Consider the following 21,498-nt stretch of genomic DNA (forward strand, 5'->3'; position numbering starts at 1 on the left):
ATGAATCGAGTAATCCCCTTCAGAGTTAATGTTTTGCTGAACAAGCTTCAGTTAGTGCCCTTTTTAAATATAAATATGAACATTAACTACCTAAAATCCTACAAATGTTGTCTACAATGCAATGGCTGGTCCCAGGGAATACACCTTGGTGCAACTGTGAGAGGAGAAAACGAGAGAAAGACCCTTCAGAGATATAAAATAATAAAGAAATAAATGGTCGATTACTATCAAAGCGACTCAAGGGTCCCTGCCACTGTTTTCTCAGTCTTTGTAAATGGGATTAGCAAATTTTATCTTCTGTCCTTGAAAGGGAAGTGGATCTATTGAAAGGGGGCATAGGCTAATCCATAACAATAACAAGTACATTTCTATTGCTACTGTGCACACATCATACGAATTTGAGTGTACACAAAATACATTTTAATGAATAGAAGAGTCTAACATATAATGAATATAATATGTGTCGACACCTTTCAGATACACAGAAACAAACCTTGAGTGCAGTCAGATGGATCATTGGTTTGTTTGGCCCTTGTAGTTTTTCCTGGCCGAGAAGGAGAGTCTAAGGACAGAGGACCCTGGGACATCGTCCCTCGCCACCACAGACATTGTCTGACTCCATCGCAACCACAGACATTGTTGATTCATTTCTCCCTGTGGCCCTCAGAGGCAACTGTTGTTGTGATTTTGGGCCTTACAAAAATAAATTGATTTGATTTGATTTGATTTGTAGGGAGGTAAGGCTATAAGTGCTCAAGTATAGGTTAAATTATATTCATTTCTAAGTGTCTCTTGTGTTCCGTCATATTATCGTTGGACCAGTTGTAAAGATTATTCTCAGAGACAGATCATAAACCTTTGCATGAGTAAAGACCTATTGACATGTTTGACTGATAAGAGCAACATGAAAACAACTCAAGGCTGAAACCTGACACAATAAATCTATTTACACATGACATTGGCAAATAAAAAATATTTGACAAACAGTTTAACCGGTCAATTACTGTCAAACGAATGCTAATGATATATTTTCAACTCAAGTCATAAAAAAAAGATAAATTGTGTTTTATTGTCATTTATTCATGCCATTTTTACATCAGCTGCACATAGAAATTAGTATATAAATTGGCTCAAGCATATTTCCTGTAGGTCAATGTTTCATGTGCACTGTCCCTGATAAATAAACTCATAAACAAAAAAAAACAAAACAAAAAAAAAGACACAAAAGGGGCACAAAAAGGTGCAACTATTATTAATTACATGGGTACATAAACATTGCGATACATCTGATCACATTAAAAGCTGAGTTTGTGCGTGTTCTTTTTGCAGACACGTGTTTGGAAACACTTGTAGACAACAAATATCGGAATTATCAGACTTGGCACTCCAGAAAGTAGGAAAATGACACCATAGACCCAGTCAGGGTAGGACAGCATCTCCAGCTTTGGGAAGTTTTCCTGTAGACAAGACGAAAAGAAAAAAAAACACCTATAATCAGAAAAAATATCATCTGGTCAATCTGGTCGACGGAGATGGTTCCACTCACCGAAGTAGGATTCCATGTAATGTAAGTCAATTTGGAACTAATTTTACTGACGAGGTAAAACACAAAAATGACCAGCACAATCAGAGGGCTGACCACTCTCCACGTGGCCTGCCAGAAGAAGTTTGGCTTGTGCCCAATCATGAATTCAATGTCTTTGTTAAACCTATCAAGGACAGAAATAACCATTAGAAGGACACATTTTGAAATAGGTGGCAAAATACTAGGTTTAACATTGCAATAACAGATTTAACAATACCATTATTTATTTCAGTGCATTGTTTGTTCACCTTTTGGCCTTTATTAAGTAACATAGGTGTAAGTAAGGAGGGACACAGGGTCTGACTCAAAAGTGTGTGGAATGAGTTTGGAAGGAGGAAAAGTACACTGAAGTACAGCAATGTATATTTGACCGAGATTTGTACATTTTAGTGTGTCGGCTGTCGGCTTTACATCTCCAAAATAGAAAGATATGGAGATGGCACTTCTCAAAATGTGAGTATTCAAGTTTCTAATGGGTTTCCAGGGAAATTGGGTCATGGTTAAGTTGTTTTCAAGTTCAATGTGAGGGAAATTATCAAAATTGGCCAAAAATATATATTGGCAGAGCTTATTGGCCATTGACAGCTCTCGTTTCTAGACAATCAGCATCGGCCATGGAAAAAACAACAACATAATAATTCAGCACTTTTTCCCTCTGTATGTCAGTATTTTTTCACTCTTTTTACAAAACAGATGCTGTGTTGCCCATTGCTGACACTTATAAACACATGCCGTACCTGTCGATTCCATAGATGTAGGACACAGCCATCATTTCACAGAAAGCAATAATGAGTAAAGGGACAGATCCTGCATAACTGTCGAATAGAGCTAGCCAGTAGTCCCCTGAGCGCTGAGAGAAGATCAGTGCAATCAGGAAAGATACCACACACACAATGCCTGCAGTACATCAAATATACAACTGTTAGTGTTTTGATTGGAAAATGCGTGTTCTATTTAGTTTAGTTGACCTACCTGTTAGTGCTTCTTTAGGGAAACTTTTAGGGAAAATCTGAAGGTCTTGCAAAGGCACGACTACTCCTTCTATACTGCCGAACATAGTTGAAAGCCCGAGGCAGAATAACATAATGAAGAAAAGTACAGACCAAAGTGGAGAAATTGGCATTTTTGTGATGGCCTCTGTGAACACGATGAAGGCCAAACCTGTTCCCTCCACTCCCTGAATAAAACATGTGAATAAATACATGTTTTAGGTCTACTGCTGATGGGTAGAACATAGTAATATGAAGATGAATGCAGATACATGCCTCACTTAGAAATGTTCTGAGGTCACAGGTGGATAGGTCGAGCCCTTGGATAATGCCTTGGTTTGGGTCTGAACTGGTGAGGTTCTGCAACATTTCATTGTAGTTGCTCTGTGTTATGGTCCCTTCTGCCAGATCCAGTGCATTCATCAGCGTCAAAATGTTTCTGTCAAATTTAATTCAAATGATTTGACATTTGTCCATGTTTTTAATGTTTATTCATGTGTTTGTTCTCACCCATTGAGGCAAGCGTTGAACTGTCCTGTGGCTCTGAAACCGATAATGGAGTAGATCACTGTAGCAGCATAGACAGATGTGCAGCCGTTGATTATGGAGATAATGACTGCATCCTGCTCACAGTTATTGCTGAAATATTTGAAACATGACACACTGAATACAAATCTACACCTAAATGAATCAGATGTGTATAAGCAAGATTTGTTAAAAAAATCTACAATAACAGAGTATTACCGGCATTTATTGTTATATTATCAGATAGGGCAGAAGTGACTCACTGTACAGAGTTATAACTAGAGAAGGAGATGAGCCCTCCAAAGGCCAAAGAGAAGGAGTAGAAAACCTGAGCCCCAGCATCAAGCCATGTCGTGGGATTCATCAGTTCCTCCAGCTGTGGACAGACAAACAAAGGATTTTTCCTAGTACAGTATATATTATGTATTAACTTTTTGAATTGTTAGAATAGTTTCTCCACTAACATCAGGTGTGAAGAGAAACTTGATTCCTTCCAAAGATCCTTCAAGGGTCAGGCCTCTGATGAGGAAGATGGTGAGGACGACATAGGGTAGTGTGGATGTGACGTACACTGCCTAAATGAAGATCAATGATAGCCTTTTCCAAATGACAATGAAAATATAGTGATTTATGTCTCGAACCTTCCCTGTCGTCTCGATGCCCCTGATGCAGCAGACATAAAGAACTGTCCAGGCCGCAACTAAACCCAGCACCATTGGCCACTGCAGCCCGCCTGACTCCTCTATCGTCGAGGTGATGTTCAGTGTTTCTCTGTACCAGAAATAGTCTACTGAACTGCTGCGTGCGCACTCAGATACCTGAGCTGTAGAAACAAAAAACAAATGTCAGCTTCTGTCTTGAGTCACAAAAAGAAGGGTATAAATTGTATCCTGCCTGTTTGATTGTCATTGAGTGGACATTGGCTCCATGGTAGTGGGCTCTGGAAAGAGTTAAAGAAGTACCATAACACCCAGGCAATAATTGTGTTGTAGTACATTCCCACTAAGAACGACACTATCATGGATGCGATTCCTACAAGAGAGATACAAGACAGACCAACCAAACGTTAGGTGACTATACCGTACACTAATATACTACAATCCCTCAGAGTTTACTCACCGACACCAGTAAGGTAGGGGTTAATACTCCTCCAGACCCCAACGCTTCCCTTTCGGAGGCGTTGGCCAATAGCAAATTCTAGATGCAATAATGGGATTCCCTCCAGAACAAGTAGAATCAGAAAAGGGATCATGAATGCACCTAAAGAGGAGGCAGTAGTCACGTGAATATTTGGCATCGGTTACCTTCAATTGTATTAAGAGTTTCACTGTGACACGTCCCATAGCTCACAGCCCTCCATTTTGCCCAACAGGACTAAAATAAAAGCAATTTAATCAGTGTATAGTCTGCTCTGCTTCTCGGACAGATTGCCCATGTCTTCCCACTTCAGCTTAAATAATAAATCTTAAATTATTAGCAGGCGCATGAACAGTTATGAAATATTTTGTTTGATAAATATACTTCATTATAAGGTTGTCAATAGAAACTAAGCAGATATGTTTTGTTTTTTATTGTGCTCCTTATCACTGATGCGGGTGGAGTGAGTTGAAAGTTCACTATGTTGCCATCACCTGTAGACAAGGTGATTCAAAAGTGATTAAAAAGAGCTGAATCATAGATTGATTATCATTGGAATTTGATCAGTTTGAGTTGATTTTTGAGCTATAAGCATATGAGAAATTGAAAATAATTTTAATTACTTGACATTTCTCACAAATGACAAGTGACAAATCACGGGTGCACGGTGGCAAAGGCGGTTAGCGCTCTTGCCTCCCAAGAAGGAGATCATGGGTTCGATTCCCGGACCAGACCAACATCACATGAGGGGTGGAGTTTGCATGTTCTCCCCGTGTTACCGTGGGTTCTCTCCGGGTTCTCCGGCTCTTCCCACCGTCCAAAGACATGCATGTGTTAGGCAAAATTGGTGACTCTAAATTGGCCCTAGTGAATGAATGTGAGCGTGAACTGTCTGTAATGTCTATGTCTCTGTGTTGGCCCTGCGACAAGTTGGCCACTGTCCAGGGTGTACCCCGCCTAAGGCCCGAAGTCACTGGGATAGGCTCCAGTCACCCGCGACCCCGAAAGGGAACAAGCGGTAGAAAATGGATGGATGGACATTTCTCACTTAAGCTACACTTTTAACTGGGCTAATTATTATTGTTGATTTTCTTGATTAATCTATTAACTTCTGAATAAATGGTTTGCCCCAGTGACCCAACCGTGTATCTCAACTATTTCAACAGATGTGCTGGGTTTTGACTCTCCTGACGTAAAGCCAGTTCCTCTTTACGACAGTTACATAACATGATATTTGCAAGTCAGGCCTGTCTTTTCATAATCTGTAATGCATCCGTGCATTCAATATGATCATTTTTTGTTGGTATTATAGTCATTGTTTAGATTCTTTTCACTATTCACCTACTTTCTGATAGCTTTTAAATCACAACTGTTGACATACCTATTGGAATTGTCATATACTCTTTGAAGATCCTACAGCAATCAATATGTCACCCAGTATAACATACGAAACCAAAAGTGACCATGTTTTATGTGTAATTTATTTGTCATTTGTAGGACAGGGGACATTGCCAAGTCCCTATGAACATGGTTTCATCTGTTCTCACTGTCGCCCTTCGAGGAGTTGTGATTTTTGGTGTTACAAAAATAAATAGCATAGAATTTGAATTTGGTTATTTTGTTTTTGCTGATATTACATTTGATTATAAAACAGGCCTACCTCCTCCATGGCTCTGACATAAGTAGGGGAACCTCCAGACGTTCCCCAGTCCCACACAGAAGCCCACACAGGTGAGCAGGTACTGGGCCTTGTTGTCCCATTTGGGCCTATCTCCTGCCTCTTCCTTCTCCAGATTCTCCAGATTCTCATAGGAGGGAATCCTGTCCTCAATCCCTGGGTTGGGAAAAGTCAACCTCATGTCGTTCTGCCCCAGCGGTGTAGTGAATGGTTGTTGTCTATCTCTGGGTTTATGTCAAAATTGTTTCCAGGCCATCTACTAAGCTGGTCTTGCACCATGTGTCCGGTCATAAATGTAATGGTGTGTGTGTGTTTGTGTGTGTGTGTTTGTGTGTGTGTGTGTGTGTGTGTGTCATTCAAAAACATCAACTTTTGCCTAGACCTCTGTGAATATATAACACTGGTGTCATCAGCAACGCCTGAACAATGATTTGCTAATTCAAACAAAAAATATATATATATTTGCATAGATTTTTTTGGGGTAAATGTTGTCAGCAACATTATTATCAAAATAAATGTAATTAGTTACCCCGCTCTATGGTGTACCTGCCTAAGGTCCAGAGTTACTCCTGTTATCTACAACCCCAAACAGGAACGGTTTCATTATTCTCACGCAAGCAGACGTCTGTGTACAGTAGAGCATAACTAAGTCACTATAAGGTCTCAACTTAGGCTACTGTAAAAACGTGAAGAAAGGGTCAGGAGTGTATTCACATTTTTGGCTCATCAGCAGTCACAATCAAAACAGAAATGCAGAAATAGCACTTTTATTTTCTGCCTAAATGTTATAGGCCTTTGAGTAGTTTAGCTATAGATACTGTTTAACGACATAAGAAAATATGTTTGCACTTTTTAAACACTAGAGGGCGCCACCGGAGCGTTTCGAGTGAGACTCAACGGTCGAGTTGACTTCACAGACAAATGAACACGCACTTGCCGGACACAGGCCATGGGATGTTAGAGTAGACTACATGCCTCAGTTCCAGCACTTCTGTTGGGCCTTGTCATTCTTGATTGATACAACAATGCCCAGGTCTACATGTCCATCAACAGTTAGCCACGTTGGATTGATACAAACAGCCCACAAAGTATTTCTGTTCTTGTCCAATGATACCAACAATAAGAGGCGTGTTAATAGTGATGGGCTATTGTTTGCTGTGTGATGGTGTTTATTTCCATGCTGGAATCCGGTGCTAAGCCGGGACAGTGATTTGAAAGGAGGGGGAGGAGGAGATGAGGCTGAGAGGAAAATAGATATGGGGCTGGATTTAGTGGGACTAGACAGACAGCAGACCGGCTGTCCCAAGCTGCTCTGATCCTTCACAGTCCGGCTCTGCTCTGGTCGGCTGCCACCTGCCTCCACAGAAAAGCAGCGGGATCCTCTGGAAGGAAGAGTCCACGGAAGACTCCCCACGCCTCCCCACGCGCCCCTGACCCCCCCCCCCCTGTCCCGGGACACGGGCCATTCGCTGCTGGGCGCACTAGGCGACCTGGGTTTGTTGTCGTTACCAGGAGGGGACTCCGTGCTGCCTCCGCGACAGACGCAGGGCTCCGCAGAGACAGTGCATGGATGAAACATGGCCACGTTTGTTTGCAGGGTTCAATTCTTAGATGATACTGATCCTTTCAACAGCACAAACTTCCCGGAACCGACCAGACCTCCGCTGTACACTTTCAGAGAGGACATCCCGCTCATCAACCAACTCGCCGGCATCCACCGACTCCTCAAAGCCCCCCACAAGGTACTTCACACTTTAGAGAGAAGTTAGATGTTGGGAACACGTTTATGTTATTCTAAATATTCTAGTTGATTCACATTAGATCTTTTTAAAGGTGCACTGTGTAGGCTAGCTTTATTCTTCTGAGTGGAGGTCCGCCACCTGCTTGTTTCCATGGAGATATTATTTTTTTTGCCTAGAATGTTCCACAGCACGTCATTAAAGTTCTCTATCATGCATTTATTACATGACAGGTTTGTGCATATGCTAACTAAAACCTTAAAAACATGTATTCTTCATTACTATGTGTGGGCTCCCTCTTCACCCGCACCTTGGCTTGTTTCCATGGAGATAGATACGTTTAATGCTATACTGGGGAACATTCTTGGCCAAGCAATGATGACTCCATGGGGACAAAGCGGGTGGCGGACCCTCCACCAGAACAGTTATATATAGTGCATCCTTAGATGAAATAGCAACAGACTGAATAATAACATTGAACTAATGCTGCCTTGACCCAGCCAACATTTTAACTTCAGTCTTGCTGTTTTTCACATCAGCCCCTCAAATAAACTTCCATGGCCACCGATGCTATATTTAACACTTGCCAACACAAGTGATTGGCTTTCCACCTCCAGGAATGCAACAAGGTTGCAAATGTTAGAGCCTGTAAGACCTCAGCAATATCTAACCCTGTGTGCTTCAAAATAGCTTCAGATTAATCTGACACAATAATCTCATAATGTTACTGTGTGAAATGATGAACAGGTGTGGGCCGCTGCATGTGCGTCTCTGTAATATTCACACAGAGTGACATCAGAGGATTTGAGTGGTTCTGCTGTTCAAGTTGAGGAAGTTCTCTAATGGGAAACATTTATGTTCAATTCTTAGTTTCTGATATGGCACAATCTCTGCGATAACAAAAATCATTTGTTAATTCTAACGTGTATTCATTGAAGTCCCGTTGATAAATGACTCAAACATAATTTCTTATCATATCATAAGAATATGACACCAAGACAAAGTTTGACCACGTGGGCCATTGGGCCGGTCCTCTCATTCATTATATCCCAAAAGTAAGGTCACTTCCACTGCCAAGATATGACATCATGATTTGTATTGTATTGTACAGAAATGACAATGTCAAATATTTAGCATTATACCTTAGAACAGCCCTCTGTTAAATCTATAGCCGTTGTGAGTAAAACTGAGATTTGTTGAAAGCCAAGATGGATTTGAAGTTTGTAAAACTTTCAACAGCAAAGCACTTTTCCAGCCCAATGTATTTTGCCTCATCTCAGAAAGCCACAACACACATGAAAAATTTCCTGAGGAGCAGAAAAGCCTATGATTACTACCTATACAGGGACACATGGCACAGGCCCTTGTTCTTGTTAGCAATTTTGTTCCCATCAGACGTGTGCAAAGGACACAGCCAAACGTATTGCTTTTTGAGTGTGGACTAGACCTAAAGCCAAACTGTGCTAAAGATGCTCAGCGAACATCTTGAAATATGTCTGATTTGACCTATTTATTCAGGTGAACACATGGCTGCTCCTGTCTTTGTTTTCCTCTTCTCTCAAAAAGTCATGGTCTCCCACAGTATGTGATTATATTGCGATGATAGCAGAGTGCATGCATGGCTAACTAAAGTATAGGCCACTTGTCCCAGAATTCTTGTGGCCACCGTCTGGATACTTTGTTCTCTCTCTGGCTGCAGCGCTTTTCCTAACGTCTCCCTGCTGCTTCCAGATCCATTCCACCTTGCTAGGTCTGCATACTCACCACATAGTTTCAATAAAAAGGGAATTATCAGCGTCTTCTTGTGCTAACAGAGCTTTAACCTGTTTTAGTTTACAGTATTTTGCTTGTCCAAAGATGTGCCATCTTCAAAAAAATCTATAAAAGTTTTAGTTTTGATTCATATTTTTCTCACAACTTTTCATCTGTAGTTGAATTTATGACAGAACGTTTAATTTTGATTAACTTTCATGCCTGCAACCTTTGAATTTTCTTGAATTATCTGTCTTCAATATAAAGTAAATGTGGCAGAATGTGTTGAATCAAGTCCGAGGCAAAACGTTACACTGAAAATGTTTACTGTGTTTTATCACAAAAGTTTAAAAGCACCGAGCAAAAGCTAAAATGTGTATATTATAGTACATTAACGGTGCATCATGTAACTTTTATTGCCACCTGCTTTCCTCCATAGATATGTTAATGATTTGTTTGGATTGTTCCAGAGTATGACATTAATATGATCTGTCTCCAATCATATCTGCAGGTAACGCCACAGAGCAAAGTAACAGGTCAGGGTCATTTATTAAGTGTGCCTACGTACTAAAAAATCAAGTTTTACATGTTTAGTTTGTGATTTATAAAAAGACAACTTGGAAATTAGTGCTCAGCTTCAAAAAGGTTCAAAAACATTGCGTGTCGGGGTTTCAGAGATTAGATAAAAGGCGATCTGTGCTCAAGAAGTGAACAAGTCTGAGGAAGTTTGTGTTTAAATCCATCCGTACGTACACTTTAAGTTAAACTGTGGAACATTCCAGGCAAAGCATTGACATCTCTATGGAAACATGCAGCTGGTGGACCCCCCACCTGAAAAGTTACATAGAGCACCTTTAAGCACCCTCAATCGGCTGGATAAGTTGTAAAGAAATACCTCCAAAGTTTAGTCCCTTCCCTATTAAAGTTTTCCCCCCAAACAGTCCAACATTTATAGAATTATTTAGTGGCCTCATTAAACCTATATTGGCGTATTTTGCTGCAGCCCTGAGCACGCCCTCATCTGTCTTCAAAGCGCGTTATGCCTTTGTGACTTTTAATGGTAAAATGCACCAATTCCTAAAGTTCCCAGTTACGTAAAAGCATCGTTAACAGTTTGCCAGCCTCTGTGTTGTTTTAACATGTTAGTAATTACTCCCGTTGCCCCTTTCCCTGTTACACTCTGCTGACGAGTTTTGATGAAACCAGTACAAAATATACTGCTGTGTGGTTGTTCTGGAGCTGCCACTCAGCGTGATGTATTTTGTTATGTTGTTCCTCCTATTACCGAAATGAAGTGTTTTAGGAAAGAGACACCCTTTGGAGAGCTCGCCATTAAAATCTTGTGTTACAAAGCTTCTAGCCGTCCAAGCAGTATTTATCATTGAGTCATATTTGTTGTTATAGCAATATGCTGGAGATGGATGGTAAGGACGGAGTTTGACAAAGCACCGAAGCTTATTCGTTGATAGACATCATGTCAAATAGTGGAACGCAAATATTATTGCTGAATAATGGTAACAGATTGTGCTCTTGGTGGAAAGTGCGAGTAGAGAAGTGGGGCACTGGGACAGGCCGTGATTAAGCCCTCCACATGGGAACCCCCCCTTCACTTTGATCTGTCCTTTGTCTTAAGATTATCCAAGAACCATCATGGCCTGGAAAAATAAGAGTTGACGATGGATAGTTCATTTTTAAATTAAGCAACTAGTCATCTTCATTTATGTTACAATATCCCTCATATGTTAAAGGGGGGAAAAAGAAGTTTATAAATCAGATTAGGTGAGTTTTAGCTTCATTTTTGTGCCTGACAAACAATGCTTTGGATAAATAGACTCTTCAACTTCAAGATCTCTGTAGGTTTCGCTGGCACAGACACACCCACCCTGAGCTGCCGTTAGCATGCTGCTGCCTCAGAGCCTGGTAAATATAGCAGGGTTATATTTAAGCCCTGAGTCCATCCAGCGGGGCCGCGTCTCACTTACCAAAAGAGAGGAAAAGACCAGGAGCAGCGCAGGCCTTGTGATCTGCACCCAAGTGTCGTCATGTAGCTTGACTGGATCGCCATATGTCCATTTCAAAAGTCCAGCTCCAGTTTGACTCGACGGTGGAAACATAACATGGAGTTACTTATTCATTTATGCACTGACAGAATCCACATCGGTTCATTCCAGCTCATCAAAACAATGTCGCCTATTGTTTTACAAACTCAGAAACTCTTTTTGCACCTGTGATGATTGCATGACTTCACTTAAATGTGTGCCCATTTGACCCTTGAAAGTGATCGCTCTGAGAACCATCTCCAGAGCTCTGTGAAACATTGAGGAAAAGGAGGAGGAGATGGAGAGGCTGAGGAGGTGGATCATTCTGATGCTGCGGAAGAAAATAAAATCAATAATAATAATGATATGAAGAGACATGATTGTTACAGAGGGAATGCTGGTTAGAAATGCATTTTGCTGGTTTAATTTGCTTTACTTTTACCCAAATAATGAAGTATTTTGAAATGACTGTACTTTTATTCAAGTACACATAATGAGTGCTTGTGCCTCGTCCAAAAGAATCTTGTAATTTTGGCAAAAGCGCATGTTTAAAGCATTACAAATCAAAATGTCTTTCTCATGTCTTCTTCTGGATTTGGTCTTGCAGGCTTAACAGCTTCATCGACCTAATCCCTTTAACAGTAATGCGGAAAACAGAGCCACCGCACAACATTGAAAAACAGCTTCTTTTTCTGGACCATTGTGCTTGTTCAAACGACAGGGCTCATACAGAAACTTTATTTGACAAGACAGTGGTTTTAGGAACAGAGTGTGACTCGCATGCAGAGGCAGAGACACTTGAAAAGACTGTCTCAACATCCAGTTTCATTCCTGCGGGCTCGAGTCACACCTCTGCCGGGACATCGTTCATGCCATTCCTCTGCGTTAATATGCACAATCATATTTTCCAAAGCCTATTTATGTTTGTGTGTCAATGTACCTAAATCGGGGTTGAATGTGTTAACTAAGTATGTTTAAAATCAAAGCGCTTTACTCTCAAAATACCACAGGATTACTGGAGTCAGAGCGAGAGCATTCAACAAGATCAATAAAAGTACTGACTGAAAAGTTTCCTCACTTAAAAAGTACATTGTGTGTCTGGTAGAGCGGCAGGATGTATCGCAATCAAATCCAAATTGCAATTTCAATGATCAAATTTTCCAAATCACACCAACTTCAATGGCTAAACCCCAGTTTATACCTCTACAAACATGCTCTGAAATGTATACTTCTGTTTTCTTGCAAAGCCCCTGGACGTGTTTAAAATGTGATACCATGATTAACTATTAAAACGTAAATAGCAAATCTAATTGTTTATCCAAAGAAAAAAATCACAATTAGATTTTTTTTTTAAACCAGTCAGCCCTTCTGTGTTTTTATTTCTTAATTTGAAGTCCCTATAAAAGCATATTCTGTTTGTTCTATCTCGTTGCCCATCTTTACTTGGAGGCATTAATGTTTTTGCATATGATTGTGTGTTTCCAGCTCGATGACTGTGCACTCCAGCTCTCTCACAATGGCACCTATCTGGATTTGGAGTCATCTCTGGCCGAGCAAAGAGACGAACTGGAGGGATTTCAGCAGGATGACACAGGGTAGGAATAGTTCCACTCACAGTTCCACACGCCAAGTCTTCACTGTCAAAACACCTTTACCTATCCGGGGCGTCCCGACTCGTGCCATGGCTCTCAAACACGCACATATCTTGCATGATTGGTCGCTTTTCAAATGGGAAGAATCATAAGCTGCTGGATGAGGAGTTCTTGGAAGCGAGTGTCCACGGAAAATATGAAGCGCTGTGGAAACCCTACTGATATACCCTCAGTTTCTCCAGCTACTGCAATTTTACAGTCTACAGCTTTATACTGTTTAATTTTCCTCTCAAATGAACCAGTTTTAAACCAGTAAATCAAATACCTTGTTTAATAGAGGAGGTCAGATGTAAACGTCTCTAGGATTTCCACCCATCAAACCATTGCATCAGTGATAAACCATGAACAGCTACATTCACTCTGTAATTTTGCACATACCACTGTCCAGAGTTCAGTAAGTAAAGTCAGATTTAACATTTAGTGAATAAATCAGTTGCTTTGGTAACCTAGGAGACGTTTTCTGTTGTCACCTGTTGCACGGACACTGCCCAAAACAGAGCTTTGTCATTTATAACAGCCCCAGACAGTAGCTGTGAATTACTATAGTTTTAGACTGTATGCAAATGTAAAGAAGTACTTGTGGGAGTAATGGTAATGCTGATGTGTTTGGCACTTAGGGACGGACAGAGTGCAAGTCACGGCTGCTCTAGAGAGTGGTTTCTATGTGAGCGTTTATGTTTGCGTGGGGATAACTTAGTACTGTATGTGACATAAGACATTTGGTGCTTTGGGTTTGATGGGACCAGTCAGTCGGTCAGTCAATGCCGGAAAATACTCAACAGGTAGTTAAATCTGTAAAGTCTGTGAGAAAACTAATAATTGTGACTATTTTAAAAGCAAAATTATGTCATTTCTATTCAATCTGGACCCCAACAAGTACAGCCAAGTGTATAGTGAGTTTTATGTGGTCACAATAACTGTTCTTTTGCATTCAGAAAGTTTGATTTCATAAAACTGGTCAAGTATTAATGGAACAGTGATGTATTGGCATGAAAGGAAATAAAGGATTTTGCTTTTATTTTGGCACGATCCAATAATTGTGAATAATCGTTAAATTGTGATGTTTCTTCTCACAATAATCGTACCAGTCAAACTTTTGTCAAGTTTTAAAGTCTTATTGCATTTTTTTTCTTTAAGTAAATTCAACTATTCACATTTAGAAGTGATGGAAGTTATAACTTCCCAAATGTGTCTGATGTCGTCAACTGTAAATTAAAGCTGTGCAATTAAAACATTTTTATTTCAATTTAGTTTTTTATTCAAATTGTTGATGATACGCTTTGGGCTTTTTAATAGAGAGATCTACAGCCAATCCTCTGTCCCTAAATACATTTGATTTAGTTTGTGTTAAAATGTCTTTTTTTGTCTATTTATGTTCATTAAATAAAGACTGAAAGCAATATTTGTTATTAAAATGAACTGAAAAATTGATTTGACAAATACAATAATTTATTTTTGATCATTTAAGACAAAAAATAAGGAAAGAAAATATACTAGTGTTAGTTATTTCTCATCAGATGCAACAATGTGGTCAGGAGGACTAATGTTTTGACAGAATCCTGTGTCGTTTGTCGTGTTACTCATTCATTATCAGCGTTACGATCAGACTCCAGAGTATTTGTTTGGACTGGACGCTGCGAGTATGAACAGATATTCAGACTGGAGACTAATCTGTCATATTTACATGCATGTTTTCTACAGTGAAGTGAATGTGTGTGTATTTCCATGCTGGTATATGGAGGCGAGTGTCTAAGTGTGTGTTGTGTCTACTCGGGCCCTCAGCTGCCTCTCCTCGGGGGCCCAGGAGATGTGTATCAGTGCAGGGGAACACAAACTCTCCTCGTGCAACGATTTATGGAAACTCAATGTTTGTCATTTGGATCTCTATGGCAACAGTTTAATAAACATCTACATATGCCAACCATCCTGACAATATGATGTCCAGTTGTAATAATTGTACAGTAGTAATATGTGAATGAATAATGGTGTTTATTTATTCATGTTATCTACTAGAAACAAAGGGTCTGGGCATCTATATCTGACCGTTTGTGGACCCTAAATAAATCAAATGCGTGTGATAATAAAGTGGTGACGGTGTATCAATATTACAATATCAATATGTGGGTTAGTTATTATACACTCATTTTCATTTTGTTTCTTATTATTAGTCCTCATTTATTCCTGATAAAGCTCGAAAATGTTTTATAAATGTCATGTTTCACCTGTATCAGAGGCTAGGGCTGTGTAACTAATCAGATTTGAATCAAGATTGAGATTTTGTCATTTCAAATCGTCAATGTCAAGTCGCAAATGTTTGTGTTCAGGAAATTAATCATGACAGACATTTGTTTTTAATGAGACAAAATAAAATTGAGATTGATCAGAAGGTAGGAAGAGATTTTTGCCATATCGCTCAGCTCTAATCAGAATTTGCATTTTTTTTTATATATATACTGTATTATTCTGTTGTGTAATATGAAGTGCTTTAACTAAATCTTAACACTTTTCATGTGTGTCCTCACCAGGTCAAGAGGGAAGAAGCACAGTGTTGTTTTACGGACCCAGCTGACCGTCCGTGTCCACGCTTGCATTGGTGAGTGCTTCACAGACACACACAGACTCATGTGCATGTAGTTTTGTACCTCCTCCAGCAGGTCCCACTTGTGCCAAAAGACATTTATTGTGTGATGCGGGTGAAATGTAAATAGTGGTTGAGTAAAGCTCCATTGTCCATTGTTTTATTCAGAAGAAAATACACTCTTTCGACAATAATAAATAGCAGTATTAGAGTCGAACTGTGTCGAAAATGTAACTGGTAATTTGGTCAGTGTCAGAAATGTGCTGTGTAAGTGTGAAAACAGTATGACTTTAGTTGCTAGGTCAACGTTCATAGCTTAAATTTGTCTCACGGTGAAGGAGAAATGGACAAGTTTAACTCCTGACCTGGATCATTGGCACCTGCTGCGTACATGTAGGCTAAACGTATATATAGCCACACAGCTCATATGTTCACGTGTGCGCTACAGTCCACACTTACAATGGGTGTGAGTGGCTTGTTTTAGTGCAATAGCGGTGAATATTTTACATGTATTTTTACTTTACAAACTGTCTTGGGTCTGAAGAGCTGAACAGTGATTTTACTGTGCTCATTATAATTTATAATTTGAATTTAATGATGATATATTTTATACCCATGCTATGACGTGACTGTTGTCGATTGTGAAAAACGAGTCAATGAAAGCTCCGAGTCTGTCTGGATTATATGAATTACATAAATACAACACATGGATGATTTTCAAATACTATTACCGTGAATGTTCTGCAGCTTGAAGGTTTTTACTCTGTAGCTATAGTTAGTTGTGGAATACCAGGACTGGAAATCACACGCTGTCTCTCGTATTATATAAATTTCAAGCAATATCACTACATCGTGGTAATCTTAATATTGTTTTAGATGTTTGATTTTAAGTAGATCAATTTCATTAAGGCATTTTTACAGACTTTACATATGTTTCTACTCAGAAAATCTTCATTTCCTGTTCTGTTTAGCGTTGCCTCAATGAGCTCTTCTCGTCGCCCTCGATTAACGCGCTCTAATCTTCTGGAGCCTTGACCTTAAAATCGCCCTGGTGGTGGTCAGCAGCATACTCGCCACTAAATGACGAATCTGCTTCATTTAACAGCGAAGCTTTCAGTGTAAAATGTATATTTCTTGGAGTCAGCCATTGTTGTTTTTACTTTACTTTAGGATTTACTGAAGCTCTTGAAATGCAACTTACTTACTGAATATGCGATGGTTCTTGCTCTATCTGCTACTTTCTGATGATTGCTGGGGATTTGATTGTATTATTGGGGATGAATATCATGCATTATCATTAATTATTTAATTGGGTGCTTCAATATTAAGTGGAGCACTCGTCGAATATGTCAAGCTGATTGAGCGAACACAAAAAGCTGACAAATCACACGTTTTCCAAATCTAGATGAGACAATGTCACACCTATGTTTCTAGACCACGTGCACAAAGCCCGACGCGCTGCTATATTTCTGCGAACATTGAGTCCACTTCCATCTGCGCCGCCATGTTTGTTTTGGTTTGTTTTGGGGCTTCGCTTTTGGCTTCCGCCTCAGCCACAACCCTGCCCTGTGATTGGTCAGATGAGTCCCATTCACCAATAGATTTGAGCTCAAACGCAGCAGTTGGAGCGGGTCAAGATCTTTGTATACAGTCAATGGTCAGAATAGAAAGAGTCTTGTGAGTTTGTGAATTCAGCTGTCTGTGTAAAGTCAGCCTAAAAGCCCTTCTTCTTATCGTTTTTGGGAATTCATATAATAAATAATCAGATAACATAAAAAAGTGTTTAGATTATCGTCCTGTGGTGTCAAGTAGTGTGTGTGAGGCAAATAGTTTAGTCAAATGCGTAGCTAGTGCAGAATGTGTAGGGGAAAAGACATTCTGACTCTATGTATCTCTTGGCTTCATGGCAGGTTCGGTCTGTGTATTGGGGTTACATTTAGCCCCAGGAGTGAGTTTGATGTAGACTAGCCTGCAGCCGAGGGGCGGAGACAGGAGGTGGTGCAGGCGCGGAGCAGAGGTGGAGGTGTTATCTTTAGAAAGTGTTGACAGCACAGAAACATGTGAGGAAGAGCTGTGCCAAGCTGTGGCTCGGCTCATTAGAAGTGAGTTACAGGAAGGAAAACGCTGGAAATAAAGGAAATAAATTACCTCATAAAGAAATTATCCAGAATGGTGTTCTTTAAAATACAAAGTGCAAACAGTTGAAACAGTCCAGGACCACACAGAGTAACTTGAGGGGAACGTATTATGCACTGTTTTTGTAAGATGCATATTCTACTTTACATGTATTCGCTTGTTATGGATATAATAATACTGTTTCAAATAATGTTGTCACGATACTAAACTTTCCAACTTAATTTTGATACTAAGGAATATACTGTTTTTTAGGTCAAGGTTTTAGACAATAGGTTGACATTTTCATCCCAGAAATCCCTGTGGTCTTATTCTAGTTCTGATAAGGCTCAATCCAAAACTAAAATGAAAGGTCAAAGTTTGTCCTTTTTATGGGATTTAATTAGTATTGTTACTTTAATGCTTCTACTATCGATACTATGGCTATAAATCTAGTGTAATGAAGGAGGGTGCATTACAAGTTAGATTTTTGTGTAGCCCATAAAAGGCATTGTATTGAGCAGTTTCATTTTAGAGATTTTCACACTGAGGCTGGAGTGGACAATGAGGAAAACACAATAGTAGCAATATATGTGCTTGGTGCGAAAGAATCCATCATAGACAATACGCCCTACCCTCTAATATCCCTGATTGTATCATATTTTAAGGAAATCACTTTGAGAAATCTATTCTAAATGATTAAGTGTGAGTAGAACAGAAAACACATCCTGTTTAGTCCCTTTTAACCATGCTACATAATGTTTTGGCTTGTGCCCTTGTGCGTCTTCACACTGGCTGACTGCAGTCACCAGCGTATGTTACTCTACCAATCGTGTATTGTTGCTAACATTGTTTCCTGAAGCAGCAGCACAAGAGGAGAGCCCAGCTGGTCGTAGCAGCGCTTTACTGTGAGCTGCCCTGGCCTGTGGGAGATAAGGCCTGGTAATGGCATGGTGTGACACAGAGATAATGCTCACTAATGGTCGAGTTCAGAACGACATCTGTGGCTTGTAGCTGTAAAAGTAGACGAATCAGAGGCTTTATCTGACACACTGCAGTCAAATTTGCACCACTCACAAACAAGACAGATTTTCTCTATTTTGGCCAAAGAAACAACAATATATTCCTCTCTTTATTGTTGGCAGGTATCAAAGTGGTCAAAAACCGGGTCAAATTAATGGTTTTGGATACATTTGCAGGGATATGGGACACAGAGCTCAAAATCCGACCCTATGAAGATAGCAACTGTATATTTATGGGACATAGGACTTTTTTTTTTTGCTATGGCTGCTATTACAAATACTTTCAAACATTCAAAAGGTAGAATAGGTTATCCAAAGGCCATCACAGATTTTGTAAGAAGCCATCATGTTTATTTAGTCTTGGTGTAGCAGACACACACAGCCATTGTTTTCTACACTATATTGTGTTCAGAAGTGTTCTTGACCAACAACAAGAATGATGCTCCGGGAACAACAACGACACAGGGAAATCAGCAGAGCACATTTTTAGAAGATTTTTTTGTTGTTGTTGCTGATTTCATTTTTGGTTATAACAATATTTAATTTGCAGATAAATGTGTGTGTTTGTGCAACCCTAAAAGCACTGAAACATTTTGTAACAACCTGCTAAACCCATTATACTAACACTTGTTAAAATGTTTGTTTTCACTCTAACTGTACTTAATGTGGATAATCACATTTAGTGTAAAATAATCCATAATCCATTGTCTGAGTTGAGATTCTACACATCTATTTTGCGTCTTCACCTACTGTAGTTTGTACGTGATTGACAACAGTGGCCTGGGCTCAAAGCTGGACCCTCGGATCCTCATGAGTCACACACATTTGTCTCTCTGCATCACTGCTCAGGACAAGCTTAGAACTGTCACTCATCTACTTTTATCTGCCTAGCTGTGATATCTTTAGTGTATCTGGGTTCAGTGTTGACGCTTTGTAGTGTTTGTTTTACTTAAAATTGGCAGTTGTACATCCCAAACAAACAAACCGTGTTCCTTATTTTGTTCTTGGAGTAATGTGAAAAAGAAAAAAAAGGTGAAGTGAAATAGTTTCCTCTCCGTCTGACCAGCACAGAGACCCTGAGGAGTGACTGTGCATTGTACCCACATGAGTCATGGCTCAAGGGCTGCTGACATTGGGCTGATGGGGCTTTGGGGAAGGAAGTACAGAGCGAGGAAAGTGGGGGAATAACTTAACGGCACAAGCTGCTGCTGCTACTGCTCTACAGGAGCTCGTAACACGCATCGATCTCGCAGCTGTTCCCATGTCCTTCTGCTGCAGAGGACACAGCCTGGAGAAAAGGGCTCGGTGACTTTGAGGTGAAATAGCTTTGGCTGTTGAGATTCAGACTTCCATGTTATCCTGTTGCATTAAAGTCCATCATTCCTTGGTGTCCGGGTACTTTAATATATGATATGCAGAATGCAGAATTATATTTGCTGGGATTACCTCATGGTCAAACAACTGAGAAACCATTAATTCAGTTTAATTCACAGTGTCTCGTTGATCACTATTGTAAATCAAACTGAAGTTCATAATAAAGTAAATACCATAAAATCATATACAGCCAGATAATGGAAAAAATGATGTACCTTTTTGGAGTCGCATATGAATATAATGGAAATTAAATTGAATTGAAATGTATTGTTAATGTATTTAAATGAATTGTAGCTTTAAATATTGCCACTATTGGTATGTTTCAGTTCTAACAATTATATAGGTGAGACATGAATAATAATTTAATCGATGAACCAAATTAATCTTAACATCCCTATTCAATTCAGGACTATCTCGCTGTGAAATGAATGGGCCACTTTGCGACTGAGCAGCGAGCTATGTACTGTATGCAAACAGAAAAGGCAGAATGACACTATATAATATTGTAGTGTCAGTTCTGTTGAGATCGTTTGCAGTGAATGACACATGGCTTAAAGTGTGTCAATGTGGATGTGGCAGCTTTTTCGCAAAGCTGTAGTTTCTCTCACAAACAGGAGCAGCCAGCTGTTGTGATCTGGCTCCGCACACTGCTGTTTGGGGTTAGCTGTCCCAAGACATGCTTCATTTACTGGAATCAAGCACAAAATACATCACGACAGGTCTGCGTATGAGAGCATAACGGCTGACTTGTCCACGTGCACCCCTCTGTGCCGACACAAACCCTGCACGGGTCTGTTTGAGTACTTTTCATTCCTGTGACATAACATAATAAAACATTACAGTCACTCAAAGGTAAACATGCCAAATGTGCAGGCTTGGCATCGGCCGTGAGGTTAGAGGCATGATGGCTTTAGGAGATGTGTGGAATGGGACAGGCACAAGGAGAGTTTCCAGTGAGCTGCTCCATCGCTTTAGTGAGAAACACAAGGGAAAACAAAGCGGGAGGAAATGCACCTGCCAGATTAAGAGAGGAGTTTCAGGTTGTCACTCATGTACAGGTGCAAAATGTAGACCACATACTGATTCCGATAAATCAACTGGCATAGAGGTGTCAATTTGTCGGAGCTGCTAGAAATGGTCACAGTTGCATTAAATAGATGCCCAAGAGTTGACAAACATGGGCTGATGAAAATAAAAAGCATGGCCATGATTTAGTTTTGCACAATATTTAGAGCAAAACAAAATATCCATAAGATCTTTCTGTGTATTGACAAAAGCCTGCACACAGTTCTATTTGCGTGTTAAGTGGTGCTGAT

General features: G+C 39.9%; 2 protein-coding genes across 5 annotated transcripts in view; one reads left to right on the top strand and one right to left on the bottom strand.

Moving 5' to 3' along the window:
* Positions 1-1,257: 1,257 nt before the first annotated feature.
* Positions 1,258-6,125, bottom strand: slc6a19a.2 (solute carrier family 6 member 19a, tandem duplicate 2). Of its 2 annotated transcripts, none has more exons than XM_072447659.1 (12): positions 5,897-6,125; positions 4,219-4,359; positions 3,994-4,131; positions 3,741-3,922; positions 3,564-3,674; positions 3,363-3,475; positions 3,085-3,213; positions 2,851-3,013; positions 2,558-2,762; positions 2,323-2,482; positions 1,547-1,709; positions 1,258-1,457 (listed from the first exon to the last, which is right to left on the bottom strand). In XM_072447659.1, exons 1-12 carry the CDS (start codon positions 6,093-6,095, stop codon positions 1,296-1,298), a joined length of 1,866 nt encoding a protein of 621 aa, XP_072303760.1. In that variant the 5' UTR covers positions 6,096-6,125; the 3' UTR covers positions 1,258-1,295. The 2 variants fall into 2 exon arrangements, with proteins under 2 accessions (XP_072303760.1, XP_072303761.1); XM_072447660.1 differs by having other exon boundaries at positions 2,558-2,758; positions 2,847-3,013.
* Positions 6,126-7,202: 1,077 nt separating this feature from the next.
* The window catches only part of fhod3a (formin homology 2 domain containing 3a), a 39,723-nt gene continuing 25,427 nt past the window's right edge, over positions 7,203-21,498 (top strand). For all 3 annotated transcript variants that reach the window (XM_072447654.1, XM_072447656.1, XM_072447657.1), the window contains exons 1-3: positions 7,203-7,656; positions 12,930-13,039; positions 15,622-15,689. In XM_072447654.1, coding sequence (XP_072303755.1) covers positions 7,492-7,656; positions 12,930-13,039; positions 15,622-15,689 — 343 coding nt within the window. In that variant the 5' untranslated portion in view covers positions 7,203-7,491. The remainder of the gene's footprint in view (positions 7,657-12,929; positions 13,040-15,621; positions 15,690-21,498) is intronic.

The sequence above is a fragment of the Eucyclogobius newberryi genome, unplaced genomic scaffold, assembly GCF_026437365.1.
Source record: "Eucyclogobius newberryi isolate DKJ021-1_F unplaced genomic scaffold, fEucNew1.0.hap1 SCAF_16, whole genome shotgun sequence".
Lineage (NCBI taxonomy): Eukaryota > Metazoa > Chordata > Actinopteri > Gobiiformes > Gobiidae > Eucyclogobius > Eucyclogobius newberryi.